Source organism: Oryx dammah, unplaced genomic scaffold, assembly GCF_014754425.2.
Source record: "Oryx dammah isolate SB20612 unplaced genomic scaffold, SCBI_Odam_1.1 HiC_scaffold_8, whole genome shotgun sequence".
Classification (NCBI taxonomy): domain Eukaryota; kingdom Metazoa; phylum Chordata; class Mammalia; order Artiodactyla; family Bovidae; genus Oryx; species Oryx dammah.
Window position 1 is genome coordinate 22071014 of NW_024070192.1, and position 20095 is coordinate 22091108.

The window sequence follows — 20095 nt, forward strand, 5'->3', positions numbered from 1 at the left end:
AGGTACCAAAAGTAGGCGCTCAAACCCCCAGGCACCGAAGATGGTGTTGGTGGACTGAGAGATATCAGGTGTTTCAGAGAGACAGAGGAGGAAGGGGGTGGAATTGGGGGATGGGAAGGGGCTGCAGGGGAGGCAGAGGGGGTCAGAGGAGAGGAGATGGTATGGAGAGGGGAGCCGGGCGTGGGCCCGGAGACGTGTCCCTGGTCGTCAGACCATTGTGCTGAGGGTGGAGGAGTCCTCAGAGCGCACAGGCAGCGCTGGGGCCCGCTTGAGGGGACGTCGGGTCTCGTCCCGGTTCTGCCACACGTAGTGGGCCAGATAAGCCACCACCAGAACCAGCCAGCCCCCCATGGTGACCAGCAGGGCCACGTCAGTGCTGCGCCGGGCCCCGGCCCGCCCCGTCCCACACAACTCTTCCTCCCCGATCAGTGGCAGGAACTTCTGCCCTACAAGGTCCGGTCGGGCTTCTGGGCCACACACAATGCCTGTCCCAGTGCCCGGGGCCAGCCTCACCCGACGGAGCACCTCCTGGAGGGCACAGTCACAGCGCCATGGGTTGGCAGACAGGTTCACTTGGATCTTTAGCCCCATGAAAGCCTCCACGGGCACCGAGGCCAGCTGGTTGGCAGAGAGGTCAAGGTGGCGCAGTGTGCCCGCCAGGCCCTGGAAAGCAGCCCCTGAGAGGTGGGCAAGGATGTTATGGGACAGATCCAGCTCCTCCAGGACAGGCAGGTGCCGGAAGGCACCAGCTGGCACCGACACCAGCCGGTTGGCATCCAGGTAGAGCTTGCGGGTGTCGTTGGGGATGCTGGTGGGCACGGTGCTGAGACCTGCCTGGCTGCAGCGGAAGGTCCGCTCCCCAGCTTCTTCTGCCGCATAGCAGCCCTGGGGAAACCCCTGGGGGCTGGGCACGGTCCCCCCTGCGTCTATCACCAGCAGCAGGGACAGGAGGTGACTGGCTGGCGGGAACATGGCCACAGATTGGCATAGTCCTGGACTGGAGTAGAATCTGGGGAAGGAAAAGTTCCAGAAAGGAAGAGTGAGTCGAGAGAATTCTGTTCCTTGTGGCCAGCGTTCTCTTCCTGAAGTCCGCCTCTGGATTCTCTTTGGGCTAAGGCCTCTCCTTTGGGAGTTCCCTCAGGCCTCTCTCTCTCTCTTTAGCCGCTAAGTCATGTCCGACTCTTGCGACCCCGTGGACTGCAGCCTGCCAGGCTCCTCTGTCCATGGGATTCTCCAGGCAAGAATACTGGAGTGGGTTGCCATTTCCTTCTCCCCCTCAGAGAGAGGTGGGTGGCTAGGTGGCTCTTTTGCTTCCTTGGAGTCTAAGACTCCTTACTGGGCCCTCGGGGTAGACAGTCTCCTGGGCCTGAGACTCTTCTAAGTTCACTTTGATTCTGGAGGGCTAATCTAGGAAGTCTTTCTGCCCAAGGCTCTGTTGGTCATTCTGGGTCTGGGGGCTCCTAAGCATCTGCTTCTGCTCATGTACTGTTCTCCTTCCACTGGAATAAAGGACCTGGGTGGCTGCCAAGTGGGCCAGGTAGGCACCAGAGAGCACTCGTGTGAAGGAGACAAGGAGGACGGATCAGTAATAGGACTTTATGGTATACAGCCAGGCTGAGTGACTCAGGCCCCCAACTTCTGTGCCCGTTCACCCCCTTTCCTGGAGCGTCCACCCCTCGACCCATCCCAGCTCTGTCCTCTCCACCCACTCTTCCTCCCTGTCCTCTCCCCCCTCGTCTTCCCAGCCTCTCACCCTGTTGCTGGGAGAGCCTTCTCCTGTGCTGCCCTCCTGACTCTGGAGACCCACTTCCTCCTTCGGAGCCCTGCTCCTGTAGCTGCTGGAAGCTGGGGGCTGGGGCCCAGGAGTGTTGGGTTTCCTGGCATGTGACTCTGGGCCCCAGGTGTCGGATACCTGAGCCCTGGTCTGGCCAGGCGATGCCCAGAGAGGGTAGATCCTGGACCCTGATGAATCCTGTCGTGGGAAGACCAGGCCCCAATTCCATTCCCTGCCTCAGGCTCCCTTTCCAAGGCCTTGACATTGCCAGCCTCCATCCTTCCTCTCTCTACTGGGGCTGAGACTCTGCCTCCTAGAACCTCTGCCTTCTGCCCAGAGCTTGGCTCAGTAGGAGGATCCCTGCTTGGCAGGCCTGGAGGGGGGCCTCATTTCACACCACTGCCTTCAGCAACCCATCCCCCCTCCTACTGTGCACACCTTCTTCCATGGTAAATAAGCTTCCTTCACTCTTTTTCTTGGAAAACTTGTCTCTCTTGGGAGGACTTCATCTTCTGGCTCCCTGAAGGGTGTCCAGCCTCCTTGCCAGGCAGGGGGCACTGTGTTAGTTCTCTGCACTGTTGGCAGATGGCCCCTTAAGGAGCAGGAGGGGGTTCTTCAAGGTTTCTGAAGTTCCATACGGTCATCTAGAAGTTTTTTTCACTGGTTTTCTGTTCTGGATTGGAGCTGACTCATGTTCTCTTAGTTTGCTGGGGCTTTGAGCTCCCAAGTTGGTACCTTTAACACTTCCTCATGCCTAGGAGCTGGGGAGAGCTTGGATGACTTATTCCCCAGGGTCTCTTGATCCTGACCATCCATCACGCCACCGTCTCCTAATGTAAGGGAAGGGAACAGAAGAGTGGGTGTCACAGAGAGCTGAGGTCATATGCGGTGGAGACCTTTCTGGGAAGGAGAACCTTGCCGGATTTTCTAAGAGACTACGGATGAACAGCGGTGGACACAGAACTGCAGGCTTCAGTGCAAAATGAAAACGTGGGGTCCTTTGTTCAGAGATGGAGAATTTCAAGATGGCAACAGCAGTAGGTTGTAAAACCTACCAAGTGCAGGACCCTTCTGAATGGAGGGCATGGGGCCCTATACAGGTTGCAGGTCCCTGAGCCTGGCCCTGTACATGACCTTGAATGAGCATTTTCAGACGGGTAATGGAAGTCAGAATCAGAGGCTAGGATATGGGATGATGTTATCACTGAGGATGTGCTCACCGCTGACTCATTCCAGTGACATTAACAGGGTCATTTCTCAGACTGCAGATTGTCCACTGAATCCAATATGACACATTTTCTACACTTGGGCAGAAGAAGTGGACATTTTGTCTGTGGGTTGCTTGTTCGTTAGGCCAGACACTCTGCTCCTGAATACTTGGGGGTTCACTTTGGGATTGGGGATGAGTGTGGAAGGGGAAGCACGAGGAACCCTACCCCCACTCCCACCCCACTGCTGTCTTGTCACACCAGGTGGGGGCTTTAGCTAAGGCGCAAGAGGGGGGCCTGGATGTGGATGGAGAGAGTTATCTCCTTCAACTAGGGAGGCTGCCAGGTAAGAGTGGGACTGGGGTGTCTGGCATGGTAGCTGTCAGAGAAGCAGGAAGTCTGTGCACCCAGGAGGGTCTGGCTGACTCACGACGTCATTCACTGAGGGTGATTGAATGTGGTGCTCAGTAGAGATGAGAAAACAGAGAGGAAGGAGGAACAACACTCAGAACGGCGCATAGTACAGTCTGAGGGTGAACGAGGCTGAAGCAGAAGCTCTTCTCCACCATTTACTCGTTTGTTCTTTGCTCATTCAGTGAAGATATCTTGTGAGTCCCGTGTTGTACGTAGTGCTGTGCTCAAGATTCAGCCCCTGTTCTTTTAAGTTTATTTATTTCTTTTTTTTTTTTTGATGTGGACCATTTTTAAAGTCTTTATTGAATTCATTACAATATTTCTTCCAGTTAATTTTTTTCTTATGTTTTAGTTTTTGGCTATGAGGCATGTGGGATCTTTACTCCCCGACCAGGGAGCAAACTCATTCCCCCCTGCATTGGAAGGTGAAGTCTTAATCACTGAACTGCCAGGGAAGTCCCCAGCCCCTGTTTTGAAGGTCTTAGATAGCAGTGGTTAGCCCAGTGTTTCACCCAGTCTGCCCACTAGAATCACTCTGGGGAGTTTCTAAAATTAGTTATGCTTGGGTGTACCTGGACCAATTAAAATCTCTGTGGATGGGGTGTATGCACTGGTATTTTTCAAAACGCTCCCCAGGTATTTCTAATGTTCAGTCTGAGTTAAGAACTGCCGGTCTGGAGGGAGACACGGACATGTTGACACACGTCTGCACAATGTCTTTAATGTGATGTCTGCCAGATGATGTGTGAAGCCAAGAGAGAGGTTAAGTCACCGTGGCAGAATCTGCTGGTGCTCTAGGGGAGGCAACAGTTTTCCCCTGCCCAATTAGGGCTTTTCAGCTGGGCCTGAGAATTGAAGTGACATAAGCAGCTTAACAGGAGAAAAGCATAGACATTATATGGATGAGGAAGGGTAAACTTGGAATTTGGGATTAACAGATACATACCACTATATATAAAAAAGATAAATAACAAGGTCCTACTGTAGAGCATAGGGAATTATATTCAATATATTGCAATGAATCTGAAAAAAAATACATACATATATGGGTGTGTGTGTGTGTTTGTGTGTGTGTATAACTCATTCACTTTGCTGTGCAATTGAAACATTATAAATCAACTATACTTCAGTGGGAATTCCCTGGCAGCCCATAGGTTAGGACTCCACACTTCCACTGCAGAGGTCCTGGGTTTGATCCCTGCTCAGGGAACTAAGATCTTGGAAAGCATGTAGCACAGCCAAAAAGAAAAACCCCAACTATACTTCAATTAAAAAAAAGTTAAAAACAAATTTATATTAATGACTCGTGAACTGTCACAAGGAAATGAAGACCCAGAAAAGTGGCAAAACATTAATACTTTTATTCTGGGTTGAATAAAGAGAAGCAATTGTGGAGAAATGACTAAAATATATGGGGAGCCTAGAGGAAGATAGAAATTATTTTAACAAAGTCTGTTTGTACAGAATTCTCTTGGCTTTGACTCCCCATTGAAGAATCTTCTTTTCTCCTGATATAGGGAGGGTATCTTTCATGTGGGGAGTTTGCTCTCCTGTTTTCTGGAAGAAGAGCTTCTCTGGTGACTCAGATGGTAAAGAATCTGCCTGCAATGCAGGAGACCCAGGTTCGATCCCTGAATAATGTTTTGCCACTTTCCTGGGTTGGAAAGATCCCCTGGAGAAGGGAATGGCAACTTACTCCAGTATTCTCACCTGGAGAATTCCATGGACAGAGGAGCTTGGTGGGCTATAGTCCATGGGGTCGCAAACGGTTGGACATTACTGAGCGATTAGAATGCCCTTCTTGCATTTGCTCAAAATAATCCTTAGGCCCATGTGACATGTTTTGGGGTGGTGTATTCTGCCACCCTTCAGCATCCGTTCCTAAGCTCCTTCCTTGACAGCACACACTGATTTGGGAGGAGCAATCTTGGCAGCTGGGTGTGGCTCACTATGGCCAATGACATCTAAGCTGAAGTTGACTGAGAGGTTTCTAGGACAATCTTTGATTTGCTCATAAAAAAGAGGATGGATTGAACCCTCCCCTTTTCTCTACAGCTTTCTTCAGGCATTGGACATGAAGAGTCAACTACAGCCATATTTTGACCTTGAGGCAGCAAAGCAGAAAGGAAAGGTCAAGAGTATCACTGAGACCGGCCTGGATATGGCTAAGCCGCTCAGCCAACACCAGCAACTGCCTACTTCTGGATTCATTATGTGAGAAAGATAACTCCTGCTTCAGTGCTTCGTAACTTAGCTGCACATTAGAATATGGGAGGTTTTGAGAATTACAGATGCCTGGGTCCATCTCAAAGATTCTAATTAAATTGATCTGGCATGTGTACAGTGATGGGGACTTTTTAAAGCTCTTTAGGTGACTTTTAAATATTTTTCATTTAAAAATATTTTTGGCCATGCCTCATGGAACAGAAAATCTTAGTTCCCCAACCAGGGATCAAATCTGCATCCCCTGCACTGGAAGCGCAGAGTCTTAACCATGGGACCACCAGGGAAGTTCCTCTTTAGGTGATTCTGATGGCAACCCAGGGTCAGAATCATTCCTTTGCTTGGGTTTTCTGTTGCTTTTAACTGAGAGCATTCTTACCTGATACACTAGCTTTTCCAAGATCTCAGGGAAGGCTTTACCAGGGAGAGACATTAGAGTTGGGTTTTAAGGCTGAGTTCATCAGGCGGAGCAACAGAGTATATGCAGGAACAAGGGAACATCAGAAGGCTTGGCTTCTCCTAGATGTAGACCTGAAGGGGAGGTGGCAAAGGCTGCAGTTAAAGTGGAAAAGGTCGAGATCCTGGGGCCTTGTATACAAGGCAAGAATTAGGACTTGTTTCCATGGCTGACGGATGGAAGGGTATTAAAATTAGCTTTGAATGTGGCTCATGCAGCTGGTCGAGTGGAAGATGTATTGGTGAATGAGAGACCAGCTACTACAGCAGTCCAGGTGGGAAGTGATGAGGGATGGGCGACTGAAGGAGCTATGACTGGAGGAGCTCAAGGTCATCAGACATTTGTGCCAGTGGGCACATTCTTCCCTGATTCCCCTGGGTCTTTGGTTCTCTGGACTCCTGGCCTCTGAAATCCCTTCCAGCCTGATATATCTGTGATGATGCAGCAGGGAAGAGGCTGAGGCACGGCAGGGCTTGGCTCCCAAGTTCAGGGCCCTGGAAAGTAGGCCCTGAAGGCCCCCACCCTCTGCGGCCTGAGTCACAACTCTTCCCTCCAACGACAGTAACTCCACGCCCCAAAGACGTGACTTTGGAGGAAGGAAGTTGAGCAGTCCTCTAGGGCCCTCCCTGCCTGATATAGAAAGTGCTCCTCAGGCTCAGCCTGGGTAGAGACGGACAACTGAAAGGAAAGGAGGAGAGCTGTCTCCTTGACCCTGCATGTCAACCAGGGACCCATCTAACACCAGTTTCTTGGGCAGTTTGGGCTTTGGGGGCAACAGAGTCCTCTGCTGTTTTGTGGAAACTGACAAGGGTGTACATACCTCACGCTCCCATCCTCAGATGTACTCTCTCCTTAGTTCGACACACACCTGCTGGGCCTTTTAGGCATTGGGGATGCAGAGAGAAGAACAGCCTTCAGACAATGGGTGTGTGGGCAAATTTGGCCTCTTGACGGCCTAGGGATGGGCTGTAGCTGAGGCATTTGCAGGCGTCAGAGAAGTGGAGAGGATGAAGCAGTGGGTTCTGTTTGGACAGTCTCCTTAACAGAGAAGGAGACAGGTGAGGGGTGGCTTTCTGGGACAAATAGGAGTCTACCAGCAGCACAAAGGCACTGTAGGCTGAGACAAGAGCAAGAGAGAGCCTGGTGTGGTTAGGGGAGAGCGGTTAGGGGCTTCGTGCAGCAGTAGTTTGGGAGGTGTGCATCTCAGCTAACATTTCCTGAGAACCTATTATATACAGGAAATGCAAATATGAGTCAGAAATACGGAGCAAGCAGCCTCCAGGGGCAGTGGATGTGTAACATAAGTACAGCACTCCCAGTGCAGGAGAGAAGTCTTTATAAAGCACTGATGCAAACATGAGGGACACATGGTTGCAGGAGTGTGTGTGGCCAGGATTGAATTTTGGGAGAAATGCCATTTCCTAGCGGTATGACTCGGAGAAGGCAATGGCACCCCACTCCAGTACTCTTCCCATGGATGGAGGAGCCTGGTAGGCTGCAGTCCATGGGGTCGCTAAGAATTGGACACGACTGAGCGACTTCCCTTTCACGTTTCACTTTCATGCATTGGAGAAGGAAATGGCAACCCACTCCAGTGTTCTTGCCTGGAGAATCCTGGGGACGGGGGAGCCTGGTGGGCTTCCATCTATGGGGTCGCACAGAGTCGGACACGAAAGAAGCGACTTAGCAGCAGCAGCAGCAGCAGCGGTAGGACTTTTGGCAAAATATTTAAACTCTTCCTACGGCAGTTATCTCATTTGCAAAGTGGAGATAAAAAAAATACCTACTGGGGCTTCCCTGGTGGCTCAGCGGTAAAGAATCTGCCTGCCGATGCAGGGGACACAGTTTCGATCGCTGGTCAGGGGAAGATCCCATGGTGCCATGGAGTAACTGAGCCCACGAGCCGCAGCTGTTGGGCCTGTGCTCTAGAGCTGAGGAGATGCAACTACTGAAACCCACATGCCCTAGAGCCCGTGCTCCCCAACAAGAGAAGCCACTGCAATGAGAAGCCCGCGCATCATCACAACTAGAGAGCAGCCTACTGACTGCAACTAGAGAAAAGTCTCAGGAGCAACGAAGACCCAGAACAGCCAAAAAACCCCCAAAACAAAACCATATCTATCTACCTATATACCTATATCACAGAGTTGTTTGAAAGATGAAGAGAGTTGATGTAGGTAAGACCTTTTGCCCAGTGCCTGGAACAGAGCAAACGCTAATAATGGTGGCTGTGATTACCCCTGAAGGAGGAGCTGTATTAGGGGGGGAAGGCGGAAGCTGATCTGGGGCAGTGGCAGCCCAGAATTCCTAAAGAGGTGGGGCCTGCTAGGGGTAGTCATGAGACTGGAAGGAACCTAGGGGTGTTTTTCTTAAAGCTACTGTTTTTATATCCATTGGCTTTTTGATCTGGTAATATTTACAGTTTTCTAAACTGTTTTTTTTTTTTTTTCCTCCCCACATAGGGGAAAATCTCAATTGTCTGTATCAGAGAATATGCAGATAGAGGGGTTCCTAATGAGCAGCCCGCTCTTGGTTCCCAGAGGGAGGTTCTGGTTCCCTAGCCTTGATTCTGGCCCGGGAGGCCCTGGCAGGCTCTGGCAGGCTCGGCCCTTTCCCTCTGCAGCCTAAAATAGCCAACCACAGGGCTGGGCAAGGGGAGGAGAGTGGAGTGCCCACTGGCAACGTGGCCTGTCCTGGCACCTCCTCCTGTTTCTCATCAACTTGGTAAACTCACTCAGGGCTCTGATGGCTCAGCATCACTGCCCCCTCCCTTCCGCTGCCACCACATGCCTGGGGTGCCCCCCCCCCCAAACAAAAACAGCCGCGGACATAAACAGCTCTTTGCTTCCTTGCACTTGCTCTGGGTGTGACCTCAACACCTCCCCTTCTGGAAGGAGGGAGGTGAGGTGGGGGGAGCTGGAGAGCAGCAGGAATGAATTGGAGGGGAGTAGGAGGTGATAAGAGTGGAGGGCTCAGTCATCCCCCCCACCGGGGTTCGGAAGAAGGGGTTCTGTTTCTTGACATCCCACCTCCTCACTTCCCACCACTGCCAGCACCCCGGGAATGTGTTCCCAGCTTGTTACCCCGCCCCTGTTCGCTATCTCAGCCCACACGGTGTATCTGTGGCAAGCAGAGGCCACACCACCCCGCCAGATGGAAACACCCCAAGGCTGGGAACGTGTCTACTTGAGCAGACTAAGGAGCTCCCAGAGGGCAGGGAGAGTCAGTAAAGATGACTCAACTCTGTTTTAAAACTATAAACACTTTTCATAAAAAATTTAAAAATGAATAATCTCACATTAACAAAGTTTGAAACTAGAGAATGAAAAAATCACCTCCAACCTCTCCATCCTAACACAAAATCTGTTTTTATTTTATTGGATTTCCACAGCCTAGTGAAGTCGTTGATCAAATATCACTCAAACGTGGAATGGATTAATAAAAGTCAATAACGATTTCTGTGTGCCTGGGTTCGTTCTAAGTGCTTCACATGTAGTGACCCATTTAATTCTTTCAACAACATGTGGCAGGTACCACCATGAAGATCAACATTCTTCATTTCTAGGAGCCACAGCACAGAGAGGTCCAGTGACTTGCCTAAGGTCACACAGCTGGCAACCACAGAAACTGGGAGTTGAACCCTGGCAGTCTGGTGCCAGGATCTTACCAGTGTTGCTCTGTCTTGTCACATCATAATCGTGAATGCATTTGCAGGTTTATAAAAACTTTTTATTATGGACAATTTCAAACAAAAAAAGCATAGAAAATGATAGAAGTAATCTCATGTCCCCATCTCCCGGTTTTAATAATTATCACCTCATGGCCCAACTTGCTGCTTTTCTTCCCCTCCCCCATCCCTAGCCCAGATTATTTTGAAGCAAATCCAGTCATCATATAATTTCATCCACACAATTTAGTATATATGTCCAGAAGATAAAGACTTTTTCACTGAAAAAATTACCACAGTACCACGAAGTGAAGTGAAGTCGCTCAGTCGTGTCCGACTCTTTGCGACCCCATGGACTCCTTCCAGGCTCCTCTGTCCGTGGGATTTTCCAGGCAATAGTACTGGAGTGGATTGCTATTTCCTTCTCCAGGGGATCTTCCCAACCCAGGGATTGAACCCGGGTCTCCCGCATTGTAGACAGATGCTTTACCATCTGAGCCACCAGGGAAGTCCCCAACCCATGCCTTAAAATGTATATTTCATTAAAATCATCAATTTGAATAGTTAGTATTCAAATTTCCTCAATAATTTAAATATTTTTTTAAAGTTGGTGTTTTTTTAAGTAAGTTTTTAAATGAGGACCCCAATAAGGCTTTTGATTGATAGATTTCTTAATTTCCTTTCATTTTAAGCCTCTCCCTCTCCTTTTTTTCTTCCAATTTGTTTGTTGATGGAGTTGGGTGTTTGTTTTGCTGACTGCATCCCTGGGGGGTGCTCAGACTTTTTTTTTTCTTGCCAGGCTGCATGGCTTTTGGGATCTTAGTTCCCTGACCAGGGATTGAACCCAGGCCTACAACACTGAAAGCCCCGTGCCTAACCACTGGACTGCTAGGAAACACCCAGCACAGGCTATTTTGTATCCTGATCTTCTCATTTAACATTTTCCTGGTCACAGTCATTTACTATATGGCTTCCATCTGCGTCACTCAGTGGATATGGTACTATAACTTTTTCTTGGGCACTTGGGATGGGGAAACAGTGTCAGACTTTATTTTCCTGGGCTCCAAAATCACTGCAGATAGTGACTGCAGCCATGAAGTTAACAGACGCTTACTCCTTGGAAGGAAAGTTAGGACCAACCTAGACAGCATATTAAAAAGCAGAGACATTAAATTTGCCAACAAAGGTCCGTCTAGTCAAGGCTATATGGTTTTTCCAGTGGTCATGTATGGATGTGAAAGTTGGACTATAAAGAAAGCTGAGAGTGGAAGAATTGATGCTTTTGAACTGTGGTGTTGGAGAAGACTCTTGAGAGTCCCTTGGACTGCAAGGAGATCCAACCAGTCCATCCTAAAGGAGATTAGTCCTGGGTGTTCATTGGAAAGACTGATGTTGAAGCTGAAACTCCAATACTTTGGCCACCTGATGTGAAGAGCTGACTCATTTGAAAAGACCCTGATGCTGGGAAAGATTGAGGGCAGAGGAGAAGGGGACAACAGAGGATGAGATGGTTGGTTGGATGCTATCACCAACTCAATGGACATGGGTTTGGGTGAACTCCGGGAGTTGGTGATGGACAGGGAGGCCTGGCATGCTGTGGTTAATGGGGTCACAAAGAGTGGGACACGACTGAGCGACTGAACTGAACTGAACTGGGTTGCTTTCAGTTTTCTATTACTATAGATAATGCTGAAATGAACACCCTCACACGTAGTATATGGGCTGTACTTCCTCAGAATATGCTACCAGAAGTGTAATCATGGCTCCGAGGCCTGAACAATTTTTTAATCTCTTGGCATATATCAGCAATTGTTTGTCTGAGGGGTTACACACGCCAGCGCCACATAAGAGTGCTGTCACTCATTCTGAACTATGCTCAGGCCTATTCAAGGCTGAAGGATGTCTGGTTAAGACATGGTAATTACAAGGGCAGAGAGCCAGAGGAGAAAGGTGATGACAGGGACTCAGGCTAAATTAAGCAGAAAGCGATCCACAATTCACCACAAACCTAGAGTGAGTCAGGACTCTGTTCATTCTCACTGTAGAAAAAAAAAAAAAACCACCCTTGATAACAGGAGCTATTAATAGGGCATGGCATGTCCAGTAATCTTTCCGTTAGACTATGCATTTAGTCAGACCCTTGTTTGAGGTTTGGAACCAGTCTGGGTCACTGAACTTCAGACAGGAAATTGGCAAAGATCAGAGAGCTTGATCAACTATGGGGAAGATGAAAGACTCCCAGAGAAAAGTGGAAGGAGTCCAGTAGGCGCATTTTGGGAAAAATAAGATTTTTTTTTTTCCCTCAGTACTGGGGAGGCCTCTATGGAAGGACAACACGCAGTTTTTGCTTATTTCTTCAGAAGGGGCCTCTACCAACCAGCAGGAACTTCTGTAAGGCTCAGGCACAACTGTTTAAGACTCTGGGGTGACTATTCACATCTTGGGCTGAGTGCTCTCGAGCTACTGGCCCTGGAAATATTTCAGAAGCTGCCTGTTCTCCTGCCCTGAGTGGTTCAGATATCCACCTGTTGGGCGTCCAATAGGACCCTCAGGGGCCCACTCCAGCTTTATGACAGCTGTTTCCTGGCAGCCGCCTGGTGAGAGGGTGGGTGAGGTCACAGAAGAGTGCTCCCCAGGTTCCCTGGACCAGCATTCTCCTTTCTGTTCCCTCACCTTCATTCCAGTGTGTGTTCACAGCCAGGCAGGTTGGCCAGTCGTGGCATCACCTGATCCTGCTATTCCAGCCCCACCGGGCATAGAGTGGACTTAGATGCTGGGGCAGGGGAAGTAGAAACTACTCAAACAGGCCCTCTTGGTGACATGGAGAGTGGGAGTGACCCAGGAGACCTCAAGAGTCCTTCGGTTCAGTCTCCTACAGAAACAGCTTCCTACAGTATAACAGTCGCTTTACAAACATTCTTTTGAATTCCCGCAACCTTGGAGGTAGGTTTTCACAGGTATGGAATTGGAGATTAAGACAACTTATTTGCTGAGGGTTACTGCTGGTGAAGCAGTGCCGGCCTAGTCTACCTGGCAGGAAAATCTGTGCCCCGGCCTCAGAGTTCTGAGGGGAAAACTGCAGACCCCAGAGCCACCCAAAACCCACACAGCTGAGCTGGGACTCAGGGACCTGGTTATTCACCAGGGTGGCTTCCCAAGTCACATGTCTTCTTCCCACGTCTAACGTGGGAAGGCCAAAGATGAGACCTGGCCCAGGCCGGCCGGGGTCAGGTGTAACAGCAGCAGACAGGCTGTGGACTTAGTTCTCTGACCTCCAGACTCTCATATTAACCAATATCGCGAAAAAACCGCTTCCAGGAGGGCCTGACAGGGGCTGAGCCAGTAGTTGTCTGGAGGGCCAGGGGCACCAAGGTGTAGTTGAAAAACTCCTACTTGGGGTCAGAATTTCTGGGTTTCAGTCCAGGCTGGGACCCAGCGGGGACCTATGGCAAGTTACTTAAAACTTAAAAGTTTCCTCATCTGCAAAACCGGGCAATAGTAAACTCCACAGGAAGCACGCTGACGCAAAACAGGCACTGTTATGCGTCAAAGCAATATCAGCTGACCTTTGTTCCGCGTACTGTTAAAACCTGCGGGCGGCCCCAGAGAGCCCTGGGCTGGGGCAGGGGTAAATACTACAACTCCCAGGAGGCTGCGGGCGGCCCGGCGCTGGGCGGTGACGTAATGGGGGCTGGCGCGGGGCGCTGATTCGGCCCGAGCTGCCAGCGGGGTGGCTGCCGCCGCGGCTCATTACAGCTGCTGGAGCAGCAGCGGCCCCTGCCCCCGGGCACCCTTCCCGGGCCTCGACCTCCGACCCCACACGGTGAGTCCAGTCGGGCGGCCTTGGAGTGGCCAAACCGGGAGTACCCTGGGGCTACAGGAGGGACGGGAAAAGGAGGTGGGGGCTGTTGGGGAGGCGCCTGGGGTTGGAGGGGATCGGGACAGGGCGAGTGGAGGTGGCGGGGGTGCATCAGCCGGGGGGTGGGGGTGCATCAGTCGAAGTGATGCCCAAAGGGGAAAGTGGGGGCAGGAGGCAGGGGATGGGGCGTAGAGGAGAAGCGCTTGGGCTGCGGATGGGGGCGGGGAGAGGCTGGGCTTCGGGGATAAAGGTTTGGCCGCTTCCAGCTGGGTGAACGTGTGGGGGTGGGGGTGGGGCTTCGGACGAAGCCAGGCTCCGAGTGCGAGGTCCCAGGCGGGGGGGTGGAGCGGAGACCCCCACTTCGTCTCGAAGTCCCACTCTGTAAACCCCAACAATAGTGGGGACTCCGCCTCCTCGCCTCACCCTCTCCCCGTGCTAGTAGGGGTTCGCTCCTCTTCTCGCCTTCTTTCCATCCCCACCGCCCTCCCGAGTCCGGGAGGAAGAGCTGGAGCTAAGTGGTGAGCGGCGACGGTGGTGGCCCTGCCGGTTGGGGGGGGTGGGCAGAAAGTGGCTTTGTGTCAGGGACTCCCCGCTGGGGTCCAGGTTGCAGGCTCCTGTGCTTTGTGCTCCTCACCCAGAAGGCGAAAGATTTGCTGCCCTTAGTTGGGGGAGAGATTAGGAAGCAGCTCACCTGGCCGTTGGCACTGTGGTGTTGGCTTAGGTGTCTGACAGACTGGGCAGAGATGTTTGTGTAGGAGCCAGTAGGAAAGAGCTGCCAGCAAGAAAGTAGTTGACAGAACAGAGTTGCTGCAGGCTTTGGTTTGAGGCAGGTTATGAAACCACCTCGGGGACTGACGCGGGCAGCCACCTGCTAGTTTAGCGGCAGAACTTTTCAGCCTCAGCTGCTGTGAGCTTACTTTGTGTCTGCCAGCTTCTTCTTCCCATTTCTCCCCTTCTGGGCCAGGGGCAGTTGGTTATTTCACTAATGGAAGTGGTGTGTACCCTTAGTCACACAAAAGTCTCAAGAGAGCTTTTCTTAGTTTATTGCTGCCAATCTCTCCCTTAGTTTATTGACTTTTCTATCTTTTTTTTGTGGTGGGGGGTGTCTCCTGGGAATTTCTGCTCTCAGGGCACCTGATGTTCAGGCTGCAGAAAGAAGCTTCCCAGGGTGTCAGTTGAAGCCATAGGTCTGAGCCCCACCCTGAGATGCCTCAGACTTTGCTGGGTGCCCTGTTACAGCCAGAACAGAGTGTCGAATCATCTGGGACTCAGCCAGGCTCTTGGCCCTGCTGGACAAAACAACTCGGGAGGGCTAGAGGTCTTGCTACTCCTTTATCCTTGTAGGTCTAGGTTAGGGAGAAGTGGGGAAGGGAAGTAGTTTTTGGTCCTACTTGGGGAACTCTCTCCCTCTTCTTCATCAGTAGTTAAGCCCTTCAGGCTGTCACTTCCTAGCCGGTCTCCCCTACCCTCCACTCCCCTTCCACCAGGTGGAGGCTTTTGTGCAGTAGGTTTCCCAGGAACTGTGTTTGGGTAACTGAAGCCCTAAGGCCCTGGGAGGTAAACAACTGAGCCAGTCCTGGTTTTCTAGTTCCCTGGGTTTCTCTTAGGCCCAATTATCCAACCTAATGAGTTGAGCTCATGGGCCCCAGGAGCATGACTGCTTTTGGAGCCTTCACATGTATGTTTGTATGTTGGGAAGGTGTGTTGTGGGTCGCATTTCCCTTGAGGTCTCTGAGCTTGGAGCCATCTGAGAGGAGGAAATTTGTTTCCATTATCCTGGAAGTAGGGAACTGATCCTTGAGAATTCCGGCTCCTATGTAGTCTCTGTGATCCCACCCTGAGATAGAGGGCAACCAAGTTGGGGGGTGGGGGTGGGGTCATTGCAGCAGAGTCGGGGGATGACCTTCTGAACACTTCCAGGATACCCTCATCTGGGACCCCTTTCTGTAACCCCAGGAAAGATGGGGCTGTTACCATGGTGATGACCTTAGGGTCTTTATTGGACAGGATCTCCCCTTAGCTTAGGAGGTGAGCCAGTACAAAGGTGTCATCTGTTCCCACCTCCTGCTGGTCAGAGGGCCCTCAGAGATCTGGGGACAGCTGAGCTCTGGACAAGGGGCTGCTCGTTCCCCTCCTTACTTGCATCCAAGAATGGGCTGGGCTGCATGGTTTCATGGGCAGCCAGGGAAGCCCTCCTGGTTCCCCTTGCTGCAGGGCCTCTGCCCTTGGAACTGGGCATAGAAATGCCTGGTGCTAGTAACTTACACTTGGAAACAGATACTGGGAAAAGAGGCCCAGGTGAGAATGGGTAGGCAGAGAGGGAAGGGGGCAGGAGAGAGGCTGTAGGTGTGTCCCTGGGAGAAGTCTGTTGATGTGGGCTCCAGGCGCCCATGGGCACTGTAGACGTTGGTCATGCTCACTGTGCTTGCCCCTCCTCTGGTAGGGAAAAGGGCCGAGGTGGTTTGGCAGGAAAACGGGTGGCATCAGGAGGGCTAGCCTGAGTGGCTGCCAAATGGATAAAACATCTGGATGGGTGGTTTTGTGTCCCCAAGAAGGCAGCTTCCAGGTCTGGGCAAAGGTCTCTTGTCTGTTTTTTCTTTTCTCCCTTTTCTCTCTCTTTCTACCCCCGCCAATCCTCCTGGGTTAGGGGGCAGGGAGACCCAGGATACTTCATCCACTACTGCCTATTCCTTCTCATGGGGAGAGCAGGGGGTTATGGTGGAGATGTGTCATATCAGACCCTCAGTGAGACGGAGTGCAGCAGGGGTTATTGCTGAGTGATTGTTAGGGCACGGGCCTCTTCTCCCCTGCCCTGGGCTTCTTGGGTAGAAGGCTCTCCAGAGGGTGAGATTGCAAGACAGGCAGTGGTTTCTCTGCCCTGGGGCTGGATGCCTGTTGATGGCCTGTCCACCCGGGCAGTTCGAGTGCCTGGAAGGGCACTGTCCTGATTGAATGATGTACAGAGCAGCCTGGTGTTTTCCCCAGCCCCGCACCGGGAAATGGATAAAGTCTGCCTCCCTGCAGGAATTGGAAGGTGTGAGGGAGCAGGGAAAGTGGTGTGACCTGTCTTGCCTGTGCTGCTTGTTTGTAGGACAGTGGCAGAAGAGGGGCAGCAGGATGAACGTGGGAACAGCACACAGCGAGGTGAACCCCAACACGCGGGTGATGAACAGCCGCGGCATCTGGCTCTCGTACGTGCTGGCCATCGGGCTTCTCCACGTCGTGCTGCTCAGCATCCCCTTTGTGAGCGTTCCTGTCGTCTGGACCCTCACCAACCTCATCCACAACATGGTGAGGGCCTGCCTGCTGCCTGCCTTTGGTGGGGTGGGGGTGGGGGTAGGGGACCCTCCCCACCGAGACGTGGGCCAGATGTCAGGGTGACATGCTGACTTCAATCACCAGAGTTCTCTTCTTTCTGCCCCACTCCCCGCTACTGGAATAAAATCTGCAGGTATGGCCACACCTCTTGGACGGGGTGGCTTATGGATTGGAAGAGGGGGTCATCAAGAGCTGAGCTAAGGACCCCAAAGAGTCAGCAGCACTTGGATGCCTAGCCTGGGGCAAAAACTCCTTTCCCCAATCAGAATCTGAGTGTCCTCTCTTGCCCCTCCATGCTCTTTCACTACCTGCTTGCTCCCTGGTACTCTTGGTGGGCAAGCAAGACCTGGTTCCTTTCCATCAGCTGGCCTCCTCCCAGCTGGCGCAGGAAGCCTAGCCCCAGGCTGGAGAGATGGCATCTCCTTGCTGGTTCTCTGTTTGACTCCTCCCTGGGAATTCTCCTCATGCCAGGCCTGCCCTCTCACCCAGTGGGTCTCCTTATTCTCTGGCTAGTCTCCCAGCTGCTCCAGCCTGACCTCCGGCCCGCATCCCCTTGCCCAGTAGATGGGGCTCCGAATCACTGGGAGCCCATGTCTGTGACTGGGGCAGAGGAGCTGAGCTGGTAGGCCTTTGGCCTTCTGTTTCCTCTAATGAAGGTCCCTCCCTCCAGGGCATGTACATCTTCCTGCACACAGTGAAGGGGACACCCTTTGAGACCCCGGACCAGGGCAAGGCAAGGCTGCTCACCCACTGGGAGCAGATGGACTATGGGGTCCAGTTCACCGCATCTCGGAAATTCCTGACCATCACACCCATCGTGCTGTGAGTGCCTTGGGCAGAGGAGGATACCAGTGGAAAGGCCAAGGCCTGGGGAACCCTGGGGCCCTGCGAGGCTTAAACCCCTCGCCAACTGTGGCCCTTGGCATAGGAATGACCAGAGGAAGAAAGGCTGGGGTGCCCCCGGGTCTCATGCTGGGCGCAGGTTGTGACTCCCTGGTCCTGTCTGTCCTCCGTTGGCGCTTCCTTCCTGCCACTGAGTTTGGTCCACAGGTCTGGGGCAGAACACAGCGCCTGGGTCAGCAGGGGCTTCTGTAATTGAGGGGATCTTACCACCCTACCTCGGTTCTGGGGAGTCTTTCCCATAACTCCTCACTGTCAGAAATCTGTCTCCCCCAACCAGGGAGGGGAAAGAAACGGACCTTTCAAATAGTTTTATACCTCCTCCCAACCACCCCCTACAGGTATTTCCTCACCAGCTTCTATACCAAGTATGACCAGATCCATTTCATCCTCAACACTGTGTCTTTGATGAGTGTGCTCATCCCCAAGCTGCCCCAGCTCCACGGAGTCCGGATTTTTGGAATCAATAAGTACTGAGGGTGCAGCCCTTTCCCCTGCCTGGGATGGCGGGGGAGGGGTCGAAGCCTGGGCTGTGATGCTGAAGACAGAAGGAGCCTCTGGTAACCGCCAGAGACGGGGGTTGAGCCTCTGGGCCCTAGTTTTCCCCTCACTGCCCCCAGTAGCAGACTTGAAGTAGCTTGTAGTGGGTTGGGGTGGGGCCCTCTGGGGCTCTGGCCCCTTCTGATTTTTTTTTAAATCTTTTCCTTTTGCCTTTTGGATAGACTCTGTGGGGGTGTTCATGAAATGGGTTGGGCTGCTGGGCTGAACACAGACCTGTGAGGCTGGGGCAAGAGAAGCCCCCTGCTCACTTGCTCATCCTCAGACTGCTAAAGCACTTTAACCCCTGTGAGCGGGGCGGAGGGGACGGTACAGCTTCTAGTCTGTTTCACTTTAATTCTTAAGTCTTTAGAATGACACTTAGTATGTGTGCTTATATCTATGAAAGCTCCGTGTGGCAGCACCTCATTGCTCTGGGTAGAGAATTGTCTAATCCAAGTCAGATGGCTCCCGCACGACCCACCTAGGGTACTGGGTAGGAATGGGGAGGGTAAGGAGCAGGATGGTGGGTTGGATGTGGGTGGCCTGGTCCCAGGGGTGAGGGGCCAAGGCTGCAGCCATCCTGGCCCTGGGGGAGGGAGTTGGGGGCAGGGGTGGGATACTGAATTGAGTCTTAGAAGAATGGGGCCACGTAGCAGCTGGGATTGGTGTGAGGGCGGTGGGTGGTGGGGACAGACCCAACCTCATTCTTTGAGAGGTGGTCTGAGAGGAGGGGCAGGCTCAGAGGGGTCATTTACCCACCACGTGGTGGGGTGATACATTGGTAGGGAGGCTGCTGTGGTCTGCAGCTCCGGGGGGACATGGCAGGGTGGAATGGGTGGGGGAGGCCCGTGAGTCATGGTAAGCCCAGGTCCAGTGTGACCCCATCTCTGCGGTGGGGGGGTGGTGGTGTGGGGATGATGCGCAGAAGCGGTGCTGCAGTCCTTCCACAGCCCTTCACCTGTGACCTCATGCAGACGGGGTCTGGGCTGCGGCCTCTCGTGTGTCATGCACCTGTGGGCTCATCAGGTCACCACCAAATGGGTTTGGTGGGCTAGGGAGTCCTGCATGGTCCCCACCTGAGCAGGACAGTGGAGGGAGCAGGGAGTGACCTGTGGGGGCTGTCCACTCAGGCTGAGGAGGTGAGGCGGGGCGGGACCAGAAGGGAGCTGCCTTCTCCCCACGCCCCCTCTGACTGGGGTCTCTTACTTCTGAGGTGTGGGTACCAGGGCCTTGAGGGAGCAGTGGGGGTTGCGAGGGTCACTGGCCCTCTTTCTGCCTCTTGGTCCCCCCAAGCTCCACCCCATGTATCATAAGGAACTTTCACCTCAAAATCTTTCTAAGCAAAGTGTGAATAGGATTTTTACTCCCTTTGTACAGTATTCTGAGAAATGCAAATAAAGGACAATGTGTTCCTATTTCTCTGGAGTCTGGCCTCTGCTTCCTGGAGGGCTCTGGAGGAGGGGCGAGGGGAGGGCAGTGTTGTGCATGGATCCGACCTTCTGCCTAGATGGTGGGAGGGCTCCCGGGGTCAGCAGAACAGGGTGAAGGGGCTGGTGGCGAGCTAGCCGAGGCAGCAAGCTGGCCAGAGTGCAGCAGTCTGCTTTGGGGACTTCGCCTGGCTGGTCCTCAGACAGAACTTATGCCTCTCGGCTTGGTTGGCTGAGCCAGGCCGGGCTGGCAGAGGGAGAGCTTGTGCCACAGCCAGGGGGGTGTCAGTTCAGACGTGGCTTCATAA

At 52.5% G+C, this 20095-nt stretch overlaps 2 protein-coding genes across 3 annotated transcripts; one reads left to right on the forward strand and one right to left on the reverse strand.

The window, feature by feature from the left end:
* Positions 1-207: 207 nt before the first annotated feature.
* LRRC3C (leucine rich repeat containing 3C) lies at positions 208-2052 on the reverse strand. Its single transcript, XM_040244426.1, has 2 exons — positions 1913-2052; positions 208-1009 (listed from the first exon to the last, which is right to left on the reverse strand). Exons 1-2 carry the CDS (start codon positions 2050-2052, stop codon positions 208-210), a joined length of 942 nt encoding a protein of 313 aa, XP_040100360.1.
* An 11384-nt stretch (positions 2053-13436) lies between these two features.
* On the forward strand, positions 13437-19779 carry ORMDL3 (ORMDL sphingolipid biosynthesis regulator 3). Of its 2 annotated transcripts, none has more exons than XM_040245465.1 (4): positions 13437-13566; positions 16694-16893; positions 17591-17742; positions 18162-19779. In XM_040245465.1, exons 2-4 carry the CDS (start codon positions 16720-16722, stop codon positions 18295-18297), a joined length of 462 nt encoding a protein of 153 aa, XP_040101399.1. In that variant the 5' UTR covers positions 13437-13566; positions 16694-16719; the 3' UTR covers positions 18298-19779. The 2 variants fall into 2 exon arrangements, with proteins under 2 accessions (XP_040101399.1, XP_040101400.1); XM_040245466.1 differs by lacking the exon at positions 13437-13566 and adding an exon at positions 14027-14120.
* Positions 19780-20095: the final 316 nt, after the last annotated feature.